At 33.7% G+C, this 27,293-nt stretch overlaps 1 protein-coding gene across 5 annotated transcripts in view; it reads left to right on the top strand.

The window, feature by feature from the left end:
- The first annotated feature begins 706 nt into the window (after positions 1-706).
- AIMP1 (aminoacyl tRNA synthetase complex interacting multifunctional protein 1) overlaps positions 707-27,293 on the top strand; it is a 33,159-nt gene continuing 6,572 nt past the window's right edge. Inside the window, exons 1-8 of one of the 5 annotated variants that reach the window (XM_019636090.1) lie at positions 727-810; positions 1,293-1,583; positions 5,132-5,280; positions 9,907-10,040; positions 12,137-12,250; positions 14,097-14,264; positions 17,372-17,583; positions 24,832-25,000. In XM_019636090.1, coding sequence (XP_019491635.1) covers positions 9,932-10,040; positions 12,137-12,250; positions 14,097-14,264; positions 17,372-17,583; positions 24,832-25,000 — 772 coding nt within the window. In that variant the 5' untranslated portion in view covers positions 727-810; positions 1,293-1,583; positions 5,132-5,280; positions 9,907-9,931. Of the gene's footprint in view, positions 811-1,292; positions 1,584-5,117; positions 5,281-9,906; positions 10,041-12,136; positions 12,251-14,096; positions 14,265-17,371; positions 17,584-24,831; positions 25,001-27,293 lie in introns of those variants that run through there. The other 4 variants (XM_019636089.1, XM_019636092.1, XM_019636087.1 and 1 more) reach the window with 4 other exon arrangements.

Here is a 27,293-nt window from a genome sequence, read left to right on the forward strand (position 1 = left end):
ACTGCTCGAAGCAACGATGCCGTGATCACTTTCAGAGGACTCGGGACAGGGACAATACTGAACAGCAAGCAGTCCCAAGACTGGCTCTACCTTGCACTGTAGACAGGCGGGGGCACTCGCTGCACGTACCTTTCCTCTTACCTCCCACTAGCCCCACCCACTACGACAAATACAAGTGGGAAACCCAAATACCTGCCTTAGAGTCTGGGGACGCAGGCGGACACAAAGACAAGGGGATGGAGATGCTACAACAGGGCCCCAGGGCTGTCGCTGCCGCTACTGCTTAGTGCACCAGGTCCTGCACTTCAGGTGCTGCTACCAAAGAGGCAGCTCCTGCAGCGCCCGAGGCTCAGACACTGCCCTTAGCATGCGAGCTAAGTCAGCCGAAGTGCCCAGTTCGGAACATCGCCAGGGGCGCGAGCCCGGCCCTGTCCACTAAGAGATCCCCGCTCTCCCCACCACCCTCCACCCGGTCTGGTCGTTTCCTCTGACCTCACCGCTTCCGCGCCACGACACTGAGGAAAGACCCTGATGTCGGGCGTCTTGCCCCTTGCCCAAACCTGGCGACAAAATGCCGCGACCGAGGAAGAGGCGCCGGGGGTTGGCGTTCTTGGCTGAGGGCATGGAAGATGGGAAGCGCTGTGTGGCTGCACAGGAAGGGGTCGCAGATTTGGAGTTGCCGCGGTGGAACCCGCAGGCGTTCTGTACGGACACCCCGATGGGACCTTTCTCAGCGCCGTCGTGTGCGAGAGGCTTGCCCCTACCTGCTTCGGGCAGAGTCTGCTAAGGTGCCCCTGTCCGCCGATTCATGTGAGTGACGTCCTTGGAGGGTCTTGGGGTGGGCGCGTTGTGGTCGTAGGAGTTTCCTTTCCCTTACTTGGCCTCGGGAGATGAGACCTGGTCTGCGAGCGCGAGTGGGAAGCCCGCTTGCACCAGCTCTAATCTGGGCATGAGGAAGCAGGCAAGAGCTGGGGACCTTTCGAAGGAGCCAAGTTTGGAAATGGGATGCGGGGCCGAGGGAAAGGTTGCTACAGGAAAAGATACGTTCACAAACATGTGCACGAGTGTGTGTGTGTGTGTGTGTGTGTGTGTGTGTGTGTGTGTGTGTGTGAAGTGGGGACAGGAATTCCTTTCGCCAGTTACTTATTCAGCGCCCACTATGTTCCCGGCACTGTTTCCGGCCCTGGGAAAAGAGCAATGAACAAAACAGAACAAAATCCCTTCCTCCCTGTAGTTGACATTTTATAGAGGAATACACATATTATACTAAAGAATGACATATCCTATTTTAGGTGGTAATGAGTGTCGAAGAGACAAATTATAAAGCAGAGGAGGAGGAGGATATAGGTCGGAATTTTAGTGGGGCCAGGAAAGGTCTCGCTGAAAAGATGACTTTCGAGCAGAGAGCTGACACAAGTGAGAGAACTAACCACGCAGACGTCTCGGAGAAGCGCCGTCAGGCAGAGCGACCGGTCATCGCAGAAGCTGGGAAGCAGGAACTCGCCTGAACTGCAAGAAACCTGAGAGTCAGGGTTGAGGGAAGTGGCTACAGCTGGAGACAAAGTCCGAGGAAGCAGGCGCAGGTTAGGAAGACTTGAGGGCACCTAAGCTGTTGGAGGGTTTGGAGCAGTGGAGTGTTGTTATTATCTGACTTTTTAAAAAGCTCTCTCTGGCCATTGTCGAGATAGACGGAAAGGGGCAGGGTGGAAGAAAGACCATGCTAGGAGGCTTTCGCAGTAATGCAGAGAAGACATATTGATGGCTTCCCGAGGGGTGGTAAGAGATAGCCAGTCGGATTCTTAGTGTTCTTAATTTTCACTTGTAAGAGTATTAGTGGATGGTGAGTTAATTTCCTCTAACTAGGTTTGGGAAAGTAAAAATGAGTTGTAGTGTGAGCTTTGGAGTGACAAGTGAAAATTATGGCTTTGCCATTTAATATTTGAATGAATTTAGACAAGTCAAGTTATGTAATTTCTCTGAGTTTATTTATAAAATGGAAATATCTCACAAAGTTGTCAGGGTTAAATGACTATGTAGTGTGCCCGAGTCTTTAAAGTAGTGGCTATTATCAGCTGCGTACTTGGATAAAAAAAGGGAGAAACACAGTGGTGAGCGCACCTGTGGGTGGGAAGAGGTGATTAAATCCTATTGAAGAAAATCTGAACCAGGTAGAAGATGACCCTTTTGTGTGGCAACAGGGCCACGGAAGACCTAGACATACCCCTCTTAAAATTTTATGCACATGACACTGGACAGAAAGGTTTTCTATGTCAATAGCCGTAGTATCTGAAATATATTGACTGTCCTCTCATAGCCATCCTTTAAAACCTCCAGGACCCCTAGTGCCCTCATTATAAAGGGGAAGAAGACTGTCTGGTGAGTAAAGGAAAAAGAAGAATAAATACAAATTTCCAGTTATAAAATAATTAAGTCATGGGGATGTACAGCATGGTTAATAATATTGTATTAACATTTGAAAGTCGCTATGAGAGTGGATCTGGAAGGTTCACATTATAAGAAAAAACATTTGTAACTGTGTGGTGAAAGATGTTAACTGGTCTTTTGTAATCATTTTACAATATACTGCATACAAATATTGAATTATGCTGTACATCTGAAACTAATATAGTGTTATATGTCAATTACACCTAAATAAAAAAATTAAAAATTAAAGTTTTAAAAAAGTCATACAGCTAATGAGTAGCAGAGCTGGAATTTGAATTCATTCCCTCACCACACACTAAAATAAATAAAAAAGAACTTTCACAAAATGCATAGTTATGTATCCTCCTATATTTTGGCAAAGGCTAAAAGACCCTTGGAACTATTGGCAGTTGCCTCTGTTACATATTTTGAGTGTCTCTGGGATGCATTGTTCTCAAAATATTTAATTTTATTATTTACCTTTTACAGTTGTGACTTTTGACTCATTTTAAATCGTAGCAGCAGTTTTACCCTAGTTCTAGAAAGCACTATATTGTGTAGAACTGTAATAAGGATGTTCTCAGAGTGTGGTAACTTGGCAGTTAGATTGCAAAGCAAATGGAAGAAGTTTGGAACGTAAGACTAGGGATGATGGTAGGAGAAGAGAGAAAAAAGTGATTAAAATACTGTAGTTTATCAATTTTGATATGCACATTTTTTCATATTTACACCTCTGAAATGTGTATTTTATAATAGTTGATGTCTTAAAATCATTATGGACTAAGTGGAAGTCGCGACTTAGTTGTCAATGCCTGCACTTATGCGTGCCTAGTCATAACTGTTAATATTGTCATCAGTTCAGTTGATTTATGTGCACTGTTGAGATATACTTGTAGAGCTTAATCTCCATTTTAAGTATCATTTAAAAGATGAATTAGCATTAAAATGAAGTTGTGTATGCTGAAATACAGGAAACAAGAGTGATATAAAAATAGGGCTAAATTTAAGAGGTCTTTCAATGAATGATACAGGGCATGACTAAGTGATAAGAAAAAGCATTGGGTTAGTTAATCAGCAGTGTTGTCATCTTAATGATACATAAAATAATAGAGCATCTTGTGATTGGAGCCATTTTACAATTGATAGCATCTTAGATTTGATGAAATACAGTACTAAGAGTATCTAGCAAAAATATAAAGTTTTACCTAATTGCAGTTCTGAAAGCGTGAAATTAGATGTTTTGGAAGTAGAGAGACACTTTCAAATTTCTGTACATTTCCTATACTATAAAGTAAAATTTTAAACCTGCACTTAAAACTTCCATTTCAAAGCAGTAGTTTACTTGTTTATATTTGGGTCCTATCATTGAGAGCCTGGGACGGGGAATTTGTTCAAAGAAATTACCAGCTACTTAGAATCACAGTGGGGGAGACTACCAAGGAAATTGCTGAGGTAAAGGGAAGCCATTTAGAAATGGGAATTTTAGAAATAATCTTTTATATGTGTGTTTTAATGATTAAGATGTACTCTAAATTCATGTATTTGATAAAATCAACTTCAGCTTTTATAAAGTTTTTATGTTTATAGAGTATCTTACAGTGGCGTTTTAGGTTTGATGCAGTATGACTATGAATGTTGAACAAAATGTGAACTGGCAGAATAAATTAGATAATACTTTTCAAAAGTAGTTTTGAAGACTCATAAAAATAAATATGTTCATTTTATTTTTTTAATTTAGTAAAGGAAAAAAAGTCTTGACTCTCATTAGCCAAATACAAATAGCATTCTCTTGTACTGTTTTCTGTGTCTTTTTTGCTCTATCTAGATGTTTTGTATTTTTAATTACTGTGCATGCAGTTAAGTATATTTATTTTAATCTCATAATCTTTTTTTTTTATTTTAGCACAGACTAAGCCAGCATTCCCATTCTGTTTTAGAGAATACCTGGTCCAATGAATATTAATAGGTCTTTGGTTAGGATTCCATGGTTAAATACATTGGGGAATGTGTCCTAATTATATCCTTTAGAGAAATTATAGCTTGAGCATTAAAAGAGGTGACTCCAGAAACAGACATACCTAAGTTTCAATTCTCATTTAGTAACTAGTCATATGACCTGGTGCAAATTAATTGCAATTCATGTTTCCGTCTCTGCATAATGGAGATAATTACAGTATTTATAAGTGATCTATTTAAAGTATTTTGCCAGCTCATAATAAATGCTCTACAAATGTTACCTATTATTAATATTATCATCTATGAGCAACCCTATGCATATTACAATATTAAAAGCTCTGAGGAGTCCAAGGAAACTTATAAAGTTTTGAAATTCATTGAGTACCCAATGTAAAATTGAAAATCATGTGGAGCAGTTGGCACAAAATAGTGAAATGAGCACTGGGTTGAAGGTAAAAGATTTGGATTTGTCTGAGCCTTAATCAATGTTAAACTAGCACAGTTGCCTTAAACATAACCTCATTTTTTAAAAAGTTCTCCAGTTTACTGTATTTACCCCATGTATCTGAAAGCTTTATAAGAACATGTTTAAATTTGCTGTCTACTATGACCCTAGCACACGGCTCAGAACCATGGACTATAAGTAAAATTAAAGTCATGAACTTCACGGGGACTTGGCAGGTAACTTAAATGGCGGACTGCAGGGAGTGGTGAAGTCTGTTTTGCTTTGCTTAAAGGCATTTGCATTCAGTTACAGACACTAACCCTGGAACACAGTGGCAACCCTGATCTGTGTAGTTGTCAGTTATAACCCCCAGAAGAAACTAGAGATCAGGAACAAACCCTGAAGAACACCCACATATGGTACAAGTCAAGAAGGAGATGCCAAGAAAGTAGAAGGTGAAATCAAATGATAAGTATCCTCATTTTATAACTTAAGAAAATGAAGCATAGAGAAATTAAGTAACTTTACCAAGGTCTCACACAGCCTGTTAAGTATGTGATTCAAGCAAGATTTGTTGGCTAGAAATACTTAAAAACCAAACACTGTATTCTTCTGCCAGTACTAGTAATCGTTATCTGCATGTTACTAGAAAACACTGTCGTAAACTTACGCATCCTACTTATATTTTTGAAAAATCTAAATGACAGTTCATCAGCAAGTACTAGGAAACCTGTTTCCAGAACTTCTAATTTTTAAAATAATAAGTATCTCTTAGTATTTGAGAAAAGTTTTATCAACACTGAACTGATGAGAAACTAATCCAAAATATCTCACAAGAATTATTTTTAGTATTGGCATCATGAATAATATTGCCAATATAACCAGTTATCTAGAAGTAGAGAAAAATTAGACGCTGGTTAGTAACTACTGTGTTTATTTATAGACATCCTTAAGATTTGTTTTGCTTTGAAAACTTGATTATTGCCAAAGAAATGACTGTCCTAAGATATTGATTGTACTTTCCTCTTTGAATGAGACTTAAATAGACTTTATTTTTTAGAGCAGTTTGAGGTTCACAGCAAAATTGAGCAGAAAGCAGTAATTTTTTTTTTCCTTCCCTTAAACCAATACAATTTATATCATCCTGGTAAAAAAATGTTTCTCTTGGTATTCTGGCCAGTTGCGTGCCTTTGGCAAATTGGTATGTATGGCTTCTGGATTGCTTTGCCTTCTGAACGAGAGCTGAGAACTGTTTTGCCAGTTCTTAGAAGACCTTCACAAAGCATTCAAACTGAAATCTGTATGCCTTTGAGTGTTCCTTCTTTGTATACCATTGTTCAAATAATCTCAAGTCTGTTATCTTTAGAGTTTCCAGTTATGATGACAGTATCTATTTGTAGGGAAAAGTGTGCAGAGATTTTCAGTTAGTTGCTGTTTAATTGTATTCCTGAGTCCAGGAATCCTTAGATATATTTTGTAATAAACACAACATTTAAAATTAATGTAAATATAGTAGTAATATCACCTGCATGGATTATATACACTCACAAAGAAGTAAACAGGTAGCGTAGCCAAATTAGGTACATTTTTAATGTCAGTATCTGTAATTTATTATTTATGTTCTCAACCCTTAAGGGAAAGAAAAAAAAAACCCACACCGAGTGACCTAGAAATTACTATGACATAGGTAACCCACTAGTGTGAGCTTTCTTGAACTTGGGGAGTGTGTGTGTGTGTGTCTGTGTGTCTGTGTGTCCCGTCTTTTTGTGTCCCAAAGTTTTGCTAGTGCCTGACATACTGTATTAGTTCTGTGTCAAAATCTTAAGTATTACTCATGGTATCTCATTTAGGCCCACATCAACACTATGAGATATATTAAATCATTTCCATTTTACAAAGAGAAAACTGAGTCTCAGAGAGGCTAAGGAAGTTGTTGAACTTCACACAGCGTTAAGTAGCAGAGGGGCAAAGGATTTGATCCAAGGTCTGTGTGATTTCCAAGTCCATGTTCTTTTTTATTAAATCACTTTTATTACTCTTGTAATAAGTTCTTAATATTCTAATTAAAGGAGGGAGTGATAATAGTAAGTACCTCATGGTGTGATGATTAAATACTGTGAAGTGCTTCGGAACGGACCTGGCAGATACTAAAAATACAGTAAATACTAGGCATTATTACTTAATAATACTTATCAGGAAATTCAAAATGATTCTAATATTATCCATAATTATTTTCTAAATGAATGGTTGAATAGGATCACTCATCCCTCTCTAGTCTCAATATTTTAAAACTTCATGGCCTAACTATGTGGTTTCCACTAACATTTCTCTGTTGCTAACATTATCTTTTTTTTCTTTATTTCTAATGTTTTGTCTAATCAATTTGGTTAGAAATAAACCTGTTTTTACTGAATATTTCTGGTGATACACATTTCTCAGTCCAGATTTTGTTTACAATTCACAGTTTAAAACTACCTAAATCTAAGCAAGTATTTATAAACTTATAGCCAAGTATATAGAGTATACTTACTTTATAATATGCTTATATATTATAATTAAATAAATATGTAAAATATACATATGTAGCATATTTGTGTCCTTCAGTATTTAAAGTTAAAGCATAAGAATTATCTAAAAGTTGGATGATTTTTACATGATTTGTTTGTATTTGTGAAAGAAATAGGTATGTACATTTGACTTACTATTTGGTAACCTATTATTTCCTTTTATATGTGTGTAAGATGTGTTTTTTATTGAACATTTTATTGACAAAAAATTTATGTAGTTACTTATAAAGATGTTGTTCAAACTAAATTTATTAGCTGGTCTCCGGCCACACTGGAATTATTACCTAGTCTTAACTAGCAGTAATACTTTTTGTGTTTTTAGTTTGTGATAATAATACTTTGCTTTAACAAAAAATGGGATGGCAAGTCTTAATTTTATGTTTCCTAATCTCTTAACATCTTCAGAAAACTGTGATTTTGTGGATTTTTCTGATACCTCTCATTTATATTTTTTTATAAGTATTCAAAGTTTTGTCATTTCCCTTTATCACATTGTTTCCTCTTACACAACACATTGATATGTATATGTGTATAATATAGTCAGCTTATCGGTGTTCCTGTGTTTTAAAACATGGCATCCTTTCTTCCAAAACTCATGCCAGTGCTTCAGTGTGTTATTACAGAAGTCTTATTTAACTTATTTTGTAACTGTATTTTGCAGATACTTAATCGATTTGTCAACTCAGTAAAATTATATATTTTTTTTCTTTTAGTATAGGATTTATGATCTCTATTTTGCAAATTATTGTTAATCTTAGTTTTGAAACATTTGCGTGAGTTGGCATGAGTTTCATGTTTTGTTCTGTCAGCAACTCGACTGGTATTTGTAAGAAGACTTTCTCAGACTGTTGGCGAATTCATGAAAACTACTTTACACTTACTACTTCACACTTAGCTCTGTTTGTTTCTTATCAGTTAGGATACTAGTTTACTAGGTGTTTTTTTTTAAGTATATCACTAATTTTACATTCATCTTACTGTTCCTCATTAAATTTTTTCTTTGCCAGAGAAGTAAAAGTCACAAATTATGCCAAATGAAATATTCATTATTTTACTTGTGTGTGATAGCTGTATTTCACCTATTGAATATATTTGATCATAGCTTATCATAGGCTAAAATAAAAGACATTAACCTACAAGAATGCTGTAGCTTGGATACTAAAAGTTCAGAAGAATGTAGCTTTTTTACTTTACCGTTTTTCATACGTCCATTTGTGTTTTTCTCTAAAATTTTGGCTTTGCAAACATTTGAGGAACAAAAACAGGGTATTCTGTTAAAAATTTGCAGAATTTAAGAGGTGATATCCTTATTTTCAGTTTTTGTAACTTTCCCCCCCTCAGTATTTTTCTAATCTGTTATATAATGAGCAGTTTTCTATTATGTCTTTTCCAGATTAACCCCCATTTATATTTTCTTTATTTACTAGCAACTTTATTTTTATAGGTTTTTTTTTTATTGCTTCTATATCATAAATTGTCAACTTTAACATGAAGGTTTTTGAGGGTTGGATTTTTCTTATAAAAAAAGCTAAACATTTTCAGAATGTTCTTTATAGGATGGATATTGCATAATAATTTGAAATTTTAAAACAATCTTGTTTTTCATTATTAGCCAATTTTTTAAATAAAAATTTCACCATTGAGTGCATCATTTATTTAAAATCACAATTATTTCAGCAATGTTTGTGTCATTGCTATACTTTGGATTATAAATTACAAATTGAATTATAAATTGTTACACTCTAAATTATATAATCAGGTAAAAAAGAGCAATTTGTAGTATTGTTCATGATTAACCCTGTCTTTTGTTAGGGTGAAATATTTGGCAGTTTAAACTTTAACATGATGAATTAATAATCTTGGAACGTTTGCTTATATTTTTCTGCACATGACAGGATGTTTTCTATGAATTACTATAAAATTAAAATTCTAATAATTTTTTTAAAAAGGGCACAGTGTGTGTGTGTGTGTGTGTGTGTGTGTGTGTGTGTGTGTGTATATATAGATATAGATATACTGACATTAATTCTGAGTAGGCATATGATTAATATTGTTTTCCTAATTGTTGATCTTTTCCTTTTAATATTTGTCTTTCATAATTACATGTTCCTCCTTAACATTGTACATAATGAAATAAACAGTAGAAATATCCAACATACAAAAGTAACATATAAAGAAGGAATCAGCAGTTTTCTTACTTTGGAATACAGATGTGGTACCCATTTTTTGTCATAATATTCCACAGTATTTTAAAGCTTTCTTTAAAACTTTCCAACCTAAAATGTAGTTAAATAGCATGTTTCTGTACTTAGGAGAAAAATTGATTTCCTCTCCCAGATTCAGGAATTAGTTTATTTAACATGCCTTTGGTTGTTTGTAGGAAAAGTGTTTTTCTAAAAACATTGATCTGTTATAATAGAAAATGTTTTTCTTTTCAGACTGCTTGTTCACAATGTCGTATACAATAATTTTATTCCTTTCACAGTATAATTTATCACTTTTACTTTTTCTTAGGTTTTTCTGCCGTTTCTTGGCAAAAATGGCAAACAATGATGCTGTTCTGAAGAGACTGGAACAGAAGGGAGCAGAGGCAGATCAAATTATTGAGTATCTTAAGCAGCAAGTTGCTCTTCTTAAAGAAAAAGCAAGTAAGAAAATTTAAAATTTCCTAAGGAGATACTTAAAATGAATTAATGTATTAACAGACCAAAAAATAAATGTGTTTACCACAAATTATTACTTCATCTTGATAACTTAGATTCCTTTAGTATTTTAATTTTGAGTGAAATGATTGTCTATGATTAAGATAAATTAGAATTGTTATGTGGTAAATGTATGATATGAGGTGATACATAGAAAAAACAATGTATTTCGAGACACTGAAGGAAAATTAATGTTTAAAATAAATTGGCATAGAATTAAACATTAAAAATCAAGAAAATTGGGTGAAATCAAATATGAACTGAAATATTGCTTCTAACTTGGTATAGAAGAGAATGTATACCTTCATATTACTCTCTAATAAGGTATTTTCTGAAATGATTTTTAAGATTTTCCCAATGCTATAAGTTTTACCTAGAAATTGCTGATTATATGTGTTAAAATATCAAATCTGAATTTCTGCTTTTAGGATTTAGGTTGATGTTTGTTTTGTTGAACTTTATTTTTCAGTAGCTGATGTTAATATCATAATGAAAATTCCAAAATCTTTTACCATCACTAATAAAAATCAATGTTTTTTTCTGCCATATAGAACTGTGAATGGCTTGCAGAATCCTACATTTTTACTATCCAAAATTTTTCCTTTTATCAATTAATTTTTCTTCTTAATTTTATAATACTATTTTAATCATTTATAATGTTTTATAACATTTTTTCTTATTATGTTTCCTAAAAACTTTAAAGCATTTAATTTTTTTTTTTAATTCTTAGTATTTCTTCCCATTAGTAAGATGAAGAAATTAGAGATAAGTGCTTCTGTGTGATAATAATGTATGTTATAAACTGAATTTTTTTCTCATATGGGTGGCCACTTAGTATCTTGGCTTGCATTTCAATGTTTCATATAAAAGAAAAAGAGCCTTTCTGCATTTGTTGTATGTTTATTGTTCACTTTTTTCATTTTTTTTGTCAGCCTATGTTGGTGGTTCTCTGTCCTATTGCTCCAATTTTAAAACAAATATTTTTTTAAATCTCTTTTAATATCTAGTAAATAAAATATTTCTTAGATAAAATAACCCACATATACTCATAATTTCAAAACATATTTTAACCCTGTATATAATATAGAGGAGAATTAAAAAGAGTAACTTATAAGTAGTAGTAATAATAAAAATGTGTATTTCAGTAAGTAAATTCTTAGGCAGGGCTGTATGTTTAGGATTACTTCATGTTTATATACAAAAAATGGGATCTAAGCTCAAATAATTAACAGTATTTTAAGCTATTTAAATATACAGTAGGCCAATGGAAAATACTATGGGATATTAGACAGTCCTTCATTTTGCAGGAATATCTAGGATATTGGAGAACGTTTGGCATCCCTGCCTCTGCCCAGTTAATGCCAATAATGATTCCTATTCTTTGTGACAACCAAAAACTCTCCCTCAGATTTTCAAAATCTGACCTAGGGAAAATTCCAAGCCCACTGAGAATCATTGTTTTTCTTTTATTTTTTTGTATACCCTATTGCTCACCTTTAACACATATATTATATTTTGAGTAAATCCATGAAGTTATTTCACTCATTGAATGTTTGACCAGCTTAACTTCTGAGACATTAGGAATAAAGATTATTCAGCTAATTTTGCAAGGTAATGACAGAAAAGAGAGACTAGGTATTTATTGTTTGATGTCATTATTAGGTCTCATATTTCCAAAAAAAGTAATTTAATATATCTAATACTTGTCTCTCTCACAGTTTTTATCTGTCATTGACACTTTGAGCCAGGTTCTTATGTTGTCATAATTATCTTTATCAAAGCTAGGAAAATGATTCATAAATAAAACATTTTATGTTCCACTATTATTTCACAGACTTTCTCCCTTTCTCTCTCTCTCCCTCTTTTAAATATCATATTAGATTAGTAAATACTAAACTCTGTTAAAAAGGAACTGCCTAAATATTTGGTTATTTGTATTATCCTAGTTATGTTTATACTGGTTGTGCTCTCTTTTCAAGTAGCATTCATTAGAAACCTTTTAGAAAACACCGCTATACTTAACTGGATTTTCTTGATTCTAGTTTTGCAGGCAACTTTGAGAGAAGAGAAGAAACTTCGAGTTGAAAATGCTAAACTGAAGAAAGAAATTGAAGAATTGAAGCAAGAGCTAATTCAGGCAGAAATTAAAAATGGAGGTGATTAAATGTACAAATGATAGGTTGTTTTCATTTAAAATAATACTTATTAGGTATTACGCTTGGTTTCTCATCTTAGCCTCACAGCAGCCCTTTTTGTGCACTCCTCCCCCTTACAGAAGAGAAAATGGAGACATAGAAAAGGCAAGTGATCTTGCCCAAAATTATGCAAAAACTGGCAAAGCTATGGTGCAAAAATCTATGCTTTTAATTTCTGTACTACAACTTGATCATCACTGTTCCCTATTGAATAGTTATTGAAAAGAAGCCATAATAATATTTAGTTAACACTTAATAAGTTTTACTATATGACAGGCACTGTGTGCCAAGTGCTTTACATACATTGTATATGTTATTCTTATACTGTGTATACACAAATGCCCATGTTTTGTACATGAGGAAATTGAAGCTTAGAAATTAAAAGTATGAAATTGTACAATTTTTAAATTATCCAAGTGGGAAGATAATTATCATTTCAACTATTGTGTTGTAAATAAAATTAAAAATTTTAAAACTTGTTTTAAAGGCATCTAAATAATTTTACATTATAATAAAACAATATAGTAATAGTTCTATTACAACGTCAAAGAATCATGCAGAAAAACATTTGATTGTATTGGAGAAAATCCTTCCTAGGTGAGTTAAGGAAGCCCAAGTACTTCCTTTTGACCATTATTCTATCAGCGAATTATTTTGAATGCTGTAGTGTGAATGTAACTCTAGTGAGCTAAATAAAAATAAGACAAAATATGTATTCTTGAAACTGTAAACTAGAGGGAATATCAATGGAAAATTTGAGGCTAGTTGTTGTCCAAGACTAGGGGATTTGGAATACAAGTACAGAATTAGATAAACAGTTAAAATATTAGCAATAAAAAACAGCTTTTTATTTCTCCCAGTTTTAGAAGATTGCCCTGAAGCATTAGACTGTACAACTGATCTTACTGAAATGCTAAAACAAGTCAAGTGTGAATTAAAGTATTCTGTCTAATGGTAAAACATAAAATAGGGATAAATAGAGCTTCACATTACTAAAAAAAGCAACTAGTCTCCACGGCTATTAAAAAAAATACCTCGGAAAAGTGGTCGGAATATTAGCCAGAATGTAAGACACGTCAAAATCCCTCACAAGATTACTTTTTCCCATATTTAATAGGCAGTGAGAATGTTTTTAATATCACTGAAGGATTTTCTTTGTTTCTTTAAAAAGTTGATTTTTGAAATAGAATCACGGACAAGTAATGCTATCACTCCATTAATTCTGATATAGAAATGACTATTATTAAGACTCCTTGCCAGTTGATTGTTTAATATAAAAGAAAACCTGCGTTAAAAACATGCCACCTTGCCAAACCATGTGAGTATAGTCTCTAGAGACAGACTGCTGAATATAAATTCTTACTCCTACTCACTGTGTATAGGGGGGGCCAATTTCTTGACTTCTGTATGGCTCAGGTTGATATCCATAATGGGAATTTGAATAGAACTTACTGTTTAGGGTATTTATAAGCATTACATGAGTTAATAAATATAAAACATTTTGAAAAGTGTCTGGGATATAGTAAGTCCATAATAAATATTAGCTACTACTGTTGCTGTCTGTAATTTTCTTTGTTTAGTCATTAGTAATTAAATGAGAATTGTGCATTTATTCTTTTATCATGGTTAAAATACACTTAATTTCTTGGCAGCCTTTTTACGATTTCAGATAATAGAGACTTGATAATGCTCATATGCAGTGACTTTGTCTTTTAAAAAGAGTTCGTATTTGTGATTCACATTTTCATGGTTTTCATCTTGTTTGTTGGTTAAATATAAATGACGTTTATTTTATTTTCTGTATCAGTGAAACAAATACCGTTTCCATCTGGCCCTCTACTGCAAGGTGATTCCATGGTTTCCAAAAATGTGATGCAGTCTGTACCATTAACAGCCATATCGTTTGGTGCCAAAGAACAGATAAAAGGAGGAGGAGAAGAAGAAAAGAAGGTGAAAGAGAAAATTGAAAAGAAAGGTATTTAACTTTAATGTTACTTGGCTCTTGACTGGCTTATCGGATCTCAGCATTTTGAATGTTAATAATAATGTCAAAAAGAGTTCAAACTTCTATGAATTATTGTAGAATAAAGTTAGGAGCAATATGTTATTGGAACATAGAAGCTGGGCCCCAAAGGATGTGTGAAGGTTGACCAGGTCGACAGGTATGTGGCATTTGAGGTAGAAGGACCAGCATAACTAAAAACGTCGCAAGTATAGATTAAGTGTAGATGCCCCTGTGTGGTTTGATATGACAGAATTTTGATGTCTGTTTCAGAGATAGTTTCAGAGAAGTCACAGGTAGAAAGTTAGCTTAGGACCAGTTATGAAGATAGGAGAAGGATATTCCAGTCAAACCAGAATGTCTAAACTAAGGCATGGGGTGTTGAAATTTTAGGAACCCACGCGAACTGAGGTAGAAAGTATACCACCATCCACTTAGGCAACCAGACTAGAAATCTTTACATCAACCTTTATCTGCCCTGCTTCATCAATTTTCATATCTAATTGGCCACCAAAGGCTATAATTCCTATCACCAAAACATACCTAGAACCCAGCTCTGTTCTTCCTTTTTGCTAGGTGTTACCTTAGTTCAGGTTCTCCATCTCTCACCTGAATTAAAACCTCATCTTTTTCTAGTTTATCTTTACCTTGCTGCTAAAGCTATAGTTCTAATCCTAAATATGATTCCTTTCTTTATCTGTTCTACCTACTAGACTTCTTTTTCCCAGGCATAACTAAAAATGCTTTTATAATTCATTATACATACCTCTCATAATACTTACACTCATTTAAAAATGTTTGCAAAATATAAAATGGTTGAGGGATTTGTGAACTAACCTAAACTAATTTAGCATCTAATACTTGTTAGCTCTTTTTGATAAACATCTGTAGCCTCTATTAGAAGTATTGGGTTGTCAGAAATGCCATGATGTATTTTTCTATGCTTTTCGTTGTAAAAATGCATCATGACTTATTCTGACAACCCAATGATAGGGGCCATGCATCTCCGATGTAACTTCATCACTAGGTTGTATAGTTACAATGAAAGCGAGTCAGACTAATTTTTCCACTTTGTAAAATTTATTAACAAGTAAGCACAAAACAATTATATAGCATTTTCTAAGTTTGGTACAGTCCATACTCAAATTTAAGTTGCATTGTTATTTTGACTACAGAATCAGTCAACCTCCTACTCAAATGAGACCCCAGAGTCCTCCTTTGTGGGTGGAAGGAGCATGCAGACCAAGTGGAGCTCTGGGTCTAGAACACTTCTGTCCAAGGGATGTTTCTGTGATGATGGAAATCCTGTGCAGCTGCATTACCCAGCACAGCAGCCAATAGCCACACCTAGCTATTGAACATTTGGACTGAATTTTTAATTACTTTAAATTTAAATGTAAACAGCTACATGGTGGTTGTCAGCTACCATATTGAACACTGCTGGAACAGAGAGCATAGGATTTGGCTGCTAGGATTGCTAGATTGCAAAATTTTGCTCATGCAAGGATGTGTCCATACAGTCTTTCGAGACTGCCACATATAAGCATAACTCATTTGTGAATGAGATGTTTCTAAAACCCTTATGATGACTAACAGAGTTCTTGGTATAGATTTTAATATTTTTGATCACCTCTGGAATGTGGATTCCTCATAAAGGTATTTCACATGCCTAGGAAATGGATTGAATTTAAAAAATATATGTGGATATAGATACATTGTTCTCCTGCAGTTTTTCAAAGTAAACATATAGTTTATCACTGAGATAGTTTATCTATTTTATAAACTATTGTATAAATTTTGAATGTCATTTACACGATTTATAAATCATGAATTGTCTTTTCAGGCAGAATTATTCTTCTCTGCTTCTATATTTCATTGTGTAATGTTCATCACATAGTCACTAATATATCTATCTTCCTTATAAGAGATATGCAGTGCCTTGATAGCATAGGCTACTACTCACCTTAATATTTCTAGTGCCTTAGATCTCAGTAAATATTTGTTCAAAGATTAAACAAAGGTATAGTTGAGAAGGAATGCTTCCAAGCCACATTCCTTATCTCTACCCTGCAGATTCGAAGGTAAATAAGTTTTTTGTTTACATTTCTTTCTTCTAGAGTAGCTAACTCGAACTCTTTAGAGGTTGCATTTTGACACAGTAGCTCAAGTAATCATATGCTAATAAGAGTTAGATTATCATCATATAAATAAAAGCAGAATTTTGAAAATATAATCAGAATAAAATATTATCTTCTGCTCAAATAGTTGCTGTGGATAAACCTAAAGCTCTAGTAAGTCTTTAGGTAAATAATAAGAAATGGAGAAATGTATGATATACTTACTGGTGTGTTTGATGGGAGAAACATTTTATCAATGAAATTATATTTTGATTGTAGTTTATCCAGTTGGCTGTGGATTGTGTTCTTCCTAAATATAGGTTTTTTCACTTTCTAAAGAGTCACAGTAAAAATTTTAAAGGATTAGGGCCGGCCGAGTGGCTCAGTTGGTTAAGAGCTCGCTCAAGAGTTTGAGCTCTGAGCAACAGCGGTTCGAGTCCAGCCCGAGCTGAGCAGCCGCTGAGCTGCCAACAGGTAGCAGGATGGCTCAGCTACAAAAAAAAAAAAAAAAAAAAAATTTTTTAAAGGATTTTCTACAGCTCTGTTTCGGGGAAAAGCAAGCTTTCTCTGTAAAGGGGCATTTAGTAAATATGTTAAGCTTTACAGGCCATAAAGGCTTTGTCACAGCTATTCAGCTCTGCTGTAGTGCAAAAGTATCCATAGGCAATATGTAAATGAACAAACATGGTTGTGTTCTAGAAACAGCGTGCTGGATTTGGCCCACAAACCATAGTTTACCACCCTCTGCTCTATGTCTTTAAGTAGAGATACTTAAAGGCAGTTATTTAACAGAAGTAGCTAAAACGGTTCGAGATGCTATGCCTTGCACAATTCTTTCCTCTGTTCTTTAAATGAAGGTAGGAGAGAAACACTTTTAAGCTCATCGGTATCCATGCTGCGGAGTTTTTCATAGTGTGGTTTTGTTTACCTTCTGATATTTACTCATTCATAAATATTTTTTAGGAGAGAAAAAGGAGAAGAAGCAGCAGTCTCTCCCAGGAAGTGCTGACTCTAAGCCAATAGATGTTTCCCGTCTGGATCTTCGAATTGGTCATATCATCACTGCCAAAAAACATCCTGATGCAGATTCTTTGTATGTAGAAGAAATAGATGTTGGAGAAGCAGCCCCAAGAACAGTTGTCAGTGGCCTGGTGAACCATGTTCCTCTCGAACAGGTAATTTGTACAACTCAAATTACTTCTGTAAATACGTGTCACTTTCATTTCCCCTTTCGTTGATGTTTTCCACACAATTTTGTATCCGATGACCAAACAGGAGCCAGTATTGATTAGTTCAATTGATTAATATGAATATGATGAATTCCACCAAAAAAGCACATAAAACTATCAAAACTGCAGTTTTTAATGGCATTCCTTTAGTATTAAAAATTGGGTGTTTTGTATTTTATTATTACTTGTGTATTTAAAAATATTATATATATAAAATAGATAGATAGATACATCTACCTATATGTATTTCCAGTGACAATGGAAAGGATTAAAGAGAGTCACAGTTTTTAATTTGCTCTTTCAAGATGTCTTCTATAGTAATTTGAGTCATGCACCTATTTCCTCTGCCCCAAGAAGCTTCAGAGATTTTGCAGAGACTGTAGACTTCAGCATTAAGATTGTTCTGCCTCCCTGTTCATTGCCAGCTCTGTTGCTCGTTGGCTTTGTGAACTTGGACAAATCTCTACCTTTATTCATTCATATTTCTAGATGCAAATATTTATTGAGCATACACCTGTGGTATACACCTGTAGTATACCAGAAACTGTACTAGACAAAGGGCATAGCAGTTAAATTAAATGATAGATTTGTGTAAAAAAAAAAAAAAGAAGTCCTGCCTTTGTGAATCACATTTCTATAGGGTAGTCAGAAAATCATAATAGTATAGTATGTTAAATAGCAATATCAAGAAAAAAATACAGTGAACAATGTAGGAAGTACTGAGGTTAGGATGATGGTGTCATTTTATATGAAGTAGCTCGGGAAGTCCTCATAAAGAAAGTGACATTTAAGTAAGGCCTTAAGAAAACAAGTCATGTGTTTATCTGGTGAAAGCACTTCAGGCAGCTGAACCATGTATACCTGAGATTGTCACAATATCAGGAGTTGGTGTCACTTTGGCAGAGTAAACAATGGGGAATGTCATGTGAGATGAAATCAGACATAAGTTTGCCAAAAGAGTGTAACAGATCACTGTAAAGACTTTGGCTTTTATTCTGAGTGAAATGAAAGCCACAGGAGGTTTTTAAGCTAAGGAGTAACATAATCGGCCTCATATTTTTTAGGTCATCTGGTTGCCCTGTTGAGGGAGAAAGATGGAATTAAGGGGGTCAGTGAAGAAGTTTCACTTATCTATGAAAAAGTATATATAGATTTGGCACGTATATGTGCATTTTTTTTTTAACATTCATCTTGTATAGGACCAGGACTTCTTCATAACTACTTATGAAGGTTGGTTCTTAAGCAGTCTTGGAGAAAAGAACCAGCTGATCTTAAGTCAGTTAAACTGGAAAAAAATCCTCCTCTTCGGGACTTCATCTTCTTTGTTCTCACAAGTTGCAGACTCTTCCAAAAATTTTCATTCACAGCCATAAGCAAAGCTGTTTATATACGCATCTATATCTAACCCATCAAGACAGCACTAGTAAGCATTCTCTAAAGCAGGGACATTTAGCCCCCAAAACTGCATACAAATATTTGTAGATTTGTGTATTCTAAGGTAAAGGTCCACAGGCACCATCTGATCCTTAAAAGATTGCATCTAGCTAACCCTGTTGTTTTTCTTAGACATAATTGCTATAACTTTTTTTTAAGTTCTCATATATGTGGGATTTTCAAGTTATTTGTTGAAGAAGAATGAATCATGAAAGACCTCCAAAAAAAGGGGGCCATTTGAATTTGAAACTCAGGCCAATTTTTTTTTTTTAAGTATAGTTGACATACAATATTATATTAGTTTCAGGTGTACAGCCATTTATATATCGGGTTGTCGGAAAAGTCATGACGTATTTTTTCTGTTTTTTGTTGCAAAATTGAGTCATGACTTTTCTGACAAACCAGTACCTTACCATGTGATCAACACAAATAAGTCTAGTAACCATCTGTCATTGTACAAAGTTACTACGATACTATTGACTGTATTCCCTGTGCCGTATGTTACGTCCCCATGACTTACTAATTTATAACTAGAATTTTGTACCTCTTATTCCCCTTCACCTTATTCACCCATCCCTCCACCCACCCTCCTCTAGCAACCATCCGTTTGTTTTTTGTTTCTATGAGTCTGTTCGGTTTTGTTTGTTGATTTGTTTTGGTTTTTTAGATTCCACATATAAGTGAAATCATATGGTATTTTTATTTGCCTGACTTATTTCACTTATCATAATATCCTCCAGGCTCATCCATATTGTCACAAATGGCAATGTTTCTTTTTTTTTCTTTTATTGTTGAATAATGTTCCATTGTGTATGAATACCACATCTTCTTTACCCATTTATCTATTGATGGACTCTTAGGTTGTTTCCATATCTTGACTATTGTAAATAATACAACTATGAACATGGGGGTGCATATATCTTTTTGAATTAATGTTTTTTTTCTTCAGATAAATACCTAGAAGTGGTATTTCTGGATCATATGGTAGTTCTATTTTTAATTTTTTCAGGAACTTCCATACTATTTTCCATAATGGCTGCACCACTTTACACTCCCACCAACAGTACAGGAGGGTTTCCATTTCTCCACGTTCTTGCCAGCACTTGTTATTAGTTGACTTTTTGATAATAGCTATTCTGACAGGTATGAGGTGATAGCCCATGTGGTTTTGATTGGTATTTTCCTGATGATTGGTGATATTGAGCATCTTTTCATAGTCTGTTGGCCATCTGTGTGTCCTCTTGGGACAAATGTCTATTCAGGTCATCTGCCCATTTTTTAATTGAATTGTTTGTTTTTTTGATGTTGAGTTGTATGAGTTCTTTATATATTTTGGATATTAACCCCCTTATCATTGCAAATATCTTTTCCCGTTGAGTAGGTTGTTTTCATTTTGTTGATGGTTTCCTGAACAGTGCAAAAGCTTTTTAGTTTGATGTCCCATTTGTTTATTTTTCCTTTTATTGCCCTTGCCCAATAAAATATTGCTAATACCAGTGTGAAAATGCTTACTTGTCTATATTTTTTTCTGGGAGTTTTGTGGTTTCAGGGCTTACATTTAAGTCTTTAATCCATTTTGAGTTTATTTTTGTATTGATATAACAAAGTGGCCCAGATTCATTTTTTTTATATGTCTATCCAGTTTTTCCAACACTATTAATTGAATAGATGCATTTCCCCATTGTATATTCTTGTCTCCCTTGTCCTAGATGAATTGACCAGATATTGTGAGTTTATTTCTGGATTGTCTATACTGGTATATTGATCTTTGTGTCTGTTTCTGTACCAGTACCATACTGTTTTGTTTACTATAGGTTTGTATTGTACTTTGCTATCATGGAGGGTGATAACCTCCAACTTTGTTCTTTCTCAAGATTACTTGGCAATTCAGGGTATTCTGTGGTTCAACCTAAATTTTAGGATTATTTTTCTAGTTCTGAGGAAAATGGCATTGGCGTTTTGATAGGGATGGCATTAAATCTGCAGATTGCTTTGGGTATTAAGGCTATTATAACAATATTAATCCTTCCAATACATGAGCACAGTATATCATTCCATTTTTTAATGTTGTCTTCAGTTTCTTTTATCCATGCCTTAAAGTTTTCAGAGTACAGGTGTTTCGCCTCCTTAGTTATTTTTACTGCTAGATATTTTATTCTTTTTGATGCAGTAGTAGATGGGATTGTTTTCTTGATTTCTTTTTCCTATAGCTTACTTTTAATACATAGAAGTGCTACATATTTCTGTATATTAATTTTGTATCCTTCAACTTGAATCAATTTTTTTAAAAGTTTTCTGTGGAGTTCTTAAGGTTTTCTACAAATAGTATCATGTCATCTGCAGTTGGTGACAGTTTTATTACTTTTTTTCCTATTGGGATGCCTTTTATATATTTTTCTTGTCTGATTGCTCTGGCTAGGACTTCCAATACTATGTTGAATAAAAGTACTGAGAGTGGGCATCTTGTCCTGTTCATGATCTTAGAGGAAAATCTTTCAGCTTTTTAATGTTGAATAAAATATTAGCTATGGATTTGTCATACAGTCCTTATTATGTTAAAGTATGTTTCCTCTATATCCACTTTGGTCAGTTTTGATCATAAATGGATGTTGGCTTTTTGTCAAATGCTTTTTCAACATATATTGAGATGATCATGTTTTATCCTTGGTTTTGTTAATGGGGTGTATCACATTGATTGATTTGTGGATATTGCACCATTTTTGCATACTCAGAATAAATCCCACTTATCATGGTGTATAATTCTTTTAATCTATGGTTGAATTTGGTTTTCTAATATTTTGTTGAGAATTTTTACATCTGTGTTTATGAGGGATATTGGCCTGTAATTTTTTTTTTTTTTTTGGTGGTTTTGTTTTCAGGATGCTGCTGGACTAGTATATGCTTGGAAGCATTCCTTCCTCTTGAATTTTTTACAACAGTTTGATAAGGATACCTATTAGTTCGCTTTTGAAAAAGTTTGGTAGAATTCAACTGGGAAGCCATCCTGGATGTTTGTTGGGAATTTTTTTAATTACTGATTCCATTTTGTTACTAGTAATCAGTCTATTCAGATTTTTTTCTTTCTTTGGTTCTTGGAAGTTTATACATTTCTAGAAATTGACCCAATTTCGTAGCTTGCCCAATTTGTTGATGTAGAATTGTTCAGAGTATTCTTTCATGATACTTTATATTTCTGTGCTGTCAGTTGTAACTTCACTTTTATTTCTGATTTTATTTATTTGGACCCTCTCTTTCTTGATGAGTTTGGTTACAGGTATATCATTTTTTGTTTATCTTTTCAAAGGACCAGCCTTAATTTCATTGATCTTTTCTATATATAATTTTTAATCCCTATTTTGTTCATTTGTTACTCTGATCTTTATTATTTCCTTCCTTCTAATATTTTTGGGTTTTGTTTGTTCTTTTCCTGGTTCCTCAGGTGTAAAGTTAGATTGTTTATTGTGATTTTTCTTGTTTCTTGAGGCATGCCTGAATTGCTGTGATCTTTCCTCTTAGAACTGATTTTCCTGCATTTTATATTGGGTTGTCAGAAAAGTCATGACGTATTTTTGTATGTTTTTTGTTGCAAAAATGCATCATGACTTTTCCAACAATCCAATAGATTTTGGAGAGTTTCATTTTCATTTTCATGTCTCAAGATATTTTTTTATTTCCTCTTAATTTCTTCTTTGACTCATTGATAGCATGTTGTTTTGTCTCCACGTTTGTGTTTTTTTCCAGTTTTTTTCTTGTAATTGATTTCTAGTTTCATATCATTGTGGTTAGAAAAAATGCTTGTTATGATGTCAGTCTTCTTGAATTTATTGAGACTTGTTTGTGGCCTAACGTGATCTATTCTGGAGAATGCTCCACATTGAAAAGAATGTGTCTTCTGCAGTTTTGGGATAAATTAAGTACATCTGATCTAATATGTCCTTTAAGACCAGTGTTCTCTCAATTGATTTTTCTGTTCAGATATCCTAACTACTAATGTAAGTGAGGCATTGATGTATTATTATTGTAATACTGTCAGTTTTTCCCTTCATGTCTGTTAATATTTGCTTAATATATTTAGGTCCTCCTATGTTGGGTGTGTAAATATTTCCGAATATCCTCTTCCTGTATTGACCCTTTATCATTATGTTTTGTCCTTCTTTGTCTCTTTTTACAGTATTTGTTTTAAAGTCTGTTTAGTGTAATATGAATATTGCTAATTCAGCTTCCTTTTTGTTTCTATTTGAGTGGAATACTTTTTTCCATCCCCTCACTTTTAAGTCTCCATGAGTCTTTCAATCTGAGGTGACTCTCTTACAGGCAGCATAGTGATGGGTCTTGTTTTTTTTATCCATTCAGCCACCTCACGTCTTTTAATTGGAGCTTTTAATTCATTTACATTTAAAGTAATTTTTCATAGGTATGTACTTATTTCCATTTTGTTAATTGTTTCTTGGTTGTTTTTGTAGTTCTCTGTTCCTTCTTCTGTTGGTTTCTTCCTTTGTGGTTAACTAGTTTTATCTAGTGTTATGTTTGAGTTTCTTTCTCTTTATTTTTTGTGTATGTATTAGAGGTCTTTGGTTTGTGATTACCATGAGGTTCATAGATATTGACCTGTATTTATAGTAGTCTATTATAAGCTGATAGACATTTAAGCTCCAAGTATTTTAAAAATGTTTTGTTTTTACAACTCCTTCCACACCTTATTTTTGAATTCATATTTTAGATTTTTTTGTTTTGTGTATCCCCTTGCTATTTATTTATATTTGATTTTGCTACTTTTGTCGTTTTAACCTTTTTATTGGCTTTTTAAGTGGCTGATCTGTCTTTATCAAGCAAATATATATATATATATATATATACATATATATATATATATATATATATATGCTTTACCCGTGAGACCTTTTCTTTCATATATTTTTTTCTTGGTATGATCTTTTTTTCCCACTTAAAGATGACCCTTTAACTTTTCTTGTGAAGCTGAGTTAGTCATGATGAAATACTTTTTAATTTTTTGCTTGTCTGGGAAACATTTTATCTCTCAATTCTGAATTATAACCTTTTGGGTAGAATATTCTGGGTTGTAGTTTTGTTTTCTTCAGCACTTTAAATATATCCTGCCACTCCCTTCTGGCTTATGAAGTTTCTACCTAGAAATCAGCTGTAGCCTTATGGTTTTTTCCTAGTATGTGACTAGTTATTTTCCTGTTGGTGCCTTCAAGCTTCTCTCTTTATTTTTAACTTTTGCCATCTTAATTACAATGTATTTTGGTTTGGGTCTCTTTGGGTTCATCTTGTTTGGAACTCTGTCTGCTTCCTGGACCTGGATGTCTTGTTTCATTCCTCAGGTCAGGAAAGTTTTTAGTCACTATTTCTTCAAGTAAGCTTTCTGCCCTTTTTTCTCTCTCTTCTCTTTCTGGGATCCCTGTAATGACAATGTTAGCGTGTTTGATCTTGTCCCCCAGGTCCCTTAAACTGCCCTCATATTTTTAACTTTTTTTTGTTTTTTACTCACTTGTTTAAATATCTGAAAAGCTTTGCCTGTGTTCCTTCAACTGTAATGCACTGTCATGTTGTAGAATTTTTTTTCATGTTTGTATAAGGCTTTATAACAACAATCAAAGGTTTAGACACACAGAAACAAAGATTCATCCTCAAAAATAGAACATGCTGTATTTAGTATATTAGGTGTACCTTGATATATTCTAAGTATGATCATTCCAAATTCTATACATCTTAATCACCTATTTGTTCTTCACACAGATGCAAAATCGGATGGTGATTTTACTTTGTAACCTAAAACCTGCAAAGATGAGGGGAGTACTATCACAAGCAATGGTGATGTGTGCTAGTTCACCAGAGAAAGTTGAAATCTTGGCACCTCCTAATGGGTCTGTTCCTGGAGACAGAATTACTTTTGATGCTTTTCCTGGTAAGTATTTAGTAGTCATTATTTAAAATAGTTTGGGAATTATTATCCTCAAAATGGTGCTTATAATGTTTAAGTTTAAAATCAATCCTGAGTATGACTCACTAGGCTTTACATTAAATGATCATTATTATTGAGATTGTTGCAATTGGCTCAAGGTGGCGTATTAAACATAATCATCTAACCGTTCCCCTCCTCAAGAATGTACAACTTAAATAAAACACCAGAGACAGTTTTGCCTTAGGTAAAATACTAAATATAACCCCTACGTAGCACAAAAGTAATATGGGTAGAGAACAAATTAATTTGCTGTAAAATCATTTAAACTGTAGATTATCTCAGAATGCAACACAGAAATATTAAGAGATGAAAAGTGGGGAGGGGAAACATATAATTCTCCAAGTCGATCTAATAATATACTGGCATATGCTTTTACTTGACTTTAGGATACAAAGAAAATCTCTCTAAGTTAAAACATATTTATTCTAATAATCTAAAAGGAAGTTTCATTTTATATTGCTTGTTTTCTCCAGTAAAATGCTCCTGAGACAGATGAAGCTTCATAATGCATGAGAAAGTTTCTTCAAATGGGTCTTTGAAGCAAAAGAGAAAGGATGCTTGGCAGATGTAGAATACATTTCTTTTATAAAGAGGAAGGACCTCATAAGAGGAAAAACAGTTAGAAATTAAAAGACTGCATTTATTTAAGGGATATCCATTTGACTAGAATAATGGGAAAAGCAGGAATAAGTTAGGGTAACAAGTAGAATTAGGTTTAAAAGTCAAAATTGATTTGGAGACATGTTTGTAGAAACAGCTGAGTTTTAATGTAACAGCAAGACTGATGTGATTATTAGGCATGCTTTTTTAATCCTATATTAATTGTGTTTTATGAAATATTAATATATGAAGAATTTTAACATTGTAATAAGATAGAAAATGTGGATGAAAACATAGGTTAATGTCCTTGAAACTCTGCACCCCCCTCCTGATCAAAAGTAGACTAATCTAGAATACACAGGGATTGTTTAACAAGTATCTCTGACTTTGAATGCATGTGTATGTTGAACCTTGGTAGATTCAAAACCATAATGGTCTTTGCTTTTTGTAGTAAATTAGGTTTTGGGAAAATCCCAGTCTGAATAATTTCTCAAAGCAGTATGATGGTTTTAGTTTCTAAGAACGCATGATTATCACTCTTCTGCCACAATATCAAAACAGTTCCCCAGAAGTCACATTTTGGAGTAAGTGATCATATGTATACCTGACAAACGTGAAATTCTATTTAGAAGTCCCATTCACTAAGTTGGAATAGAGCAACAATAAAAGGGAACTTTTTCTTTAAGATTCAGTATATATTGGGGAAAAAAAATCTTGATTTATGTTTCCAGATTAACATTTGCCTTCCTTTTTATTCAAATACTTAAGATTTAGTACAGTTTTTGAAGTTTAATTTTTTGATATAAATTTTAGTGTCACATGTTTAGAAATGGAATAAGTCTACTTTAACCCACTATTTTACAAATTTGGAAACTGAGGCCTGACACAATTTAGCAACTTGCTTAGGTTATCTAGAGTGAGTAGCAGGACAAACAGTAGATGTGCCTGAATCTCTGTACTATAGCATTTTTGTTTGTTGATTTTTGCTTACTGTGAATTAATATGGACTCTTTCATTAATGAAGGCATATAGTTATTTCTATGATAGCTTTCATTTCCTTAACCTTATAGAATTAACACGTAACTATTTCAGCAGTTGAGTCATTGTTATTATCTGGATGTTTCTGTTAAGTAAATTGAAAGAAAGTTTTTCTATAGATAGTCAGTGACTTAGCACTAGAGACAGTAATAGCCCCATACTGATTTCTTGCCTTTATTATATTCTTCAGTCTCTTAGTTCGGCTTTTGGTGTGCTTATATTTACATTGTTCCAAAGTCTGACATTTCTTCCAAATTTATAGTTTTCCCTTGTGACTTACCACATGAATATGCAGAGAAGGTACCAAAAATACGTGTAAAGTGAAAGTAAGGGAAATTCTAACTTTAAAATGGCCCATGAGGTTTCTTGAATTATTTTCTTGTCACTTATAATAGGCTTAACCAAGCTGAACAGCATTGAATAATTGATAAATTTTGGGATATAAGGTCTGTTAATACTCATCTTGCTTATGCTTCCACATCAGTTACTGCTTCTGTAGCAGTTAATCTGAAAGGAAATAACAGTTAATACTACACAACACACCATCAGTCTTATTGTTTTTGCTTTTGTTTCTTTTTCTAAAGAGAGCCATGATTTA

The sequence above is a fragment of the Hipposideros armiger genome, unplaced genomic scaffold (genome assembly GCF_001890085.2).
Source record: "Hipposideros armiger isolate ML-2016 unplaced genomic scaffold, ASM189008v1 scaffold_26, whole genome shotgun sequence".
Classification (NCBI taxonomy): Eukaryota; Metazoa; Chordata; class Mammalia; order Chiroptera; family Hipposideridae; genus Hipposideros; species Hipposideros armiger.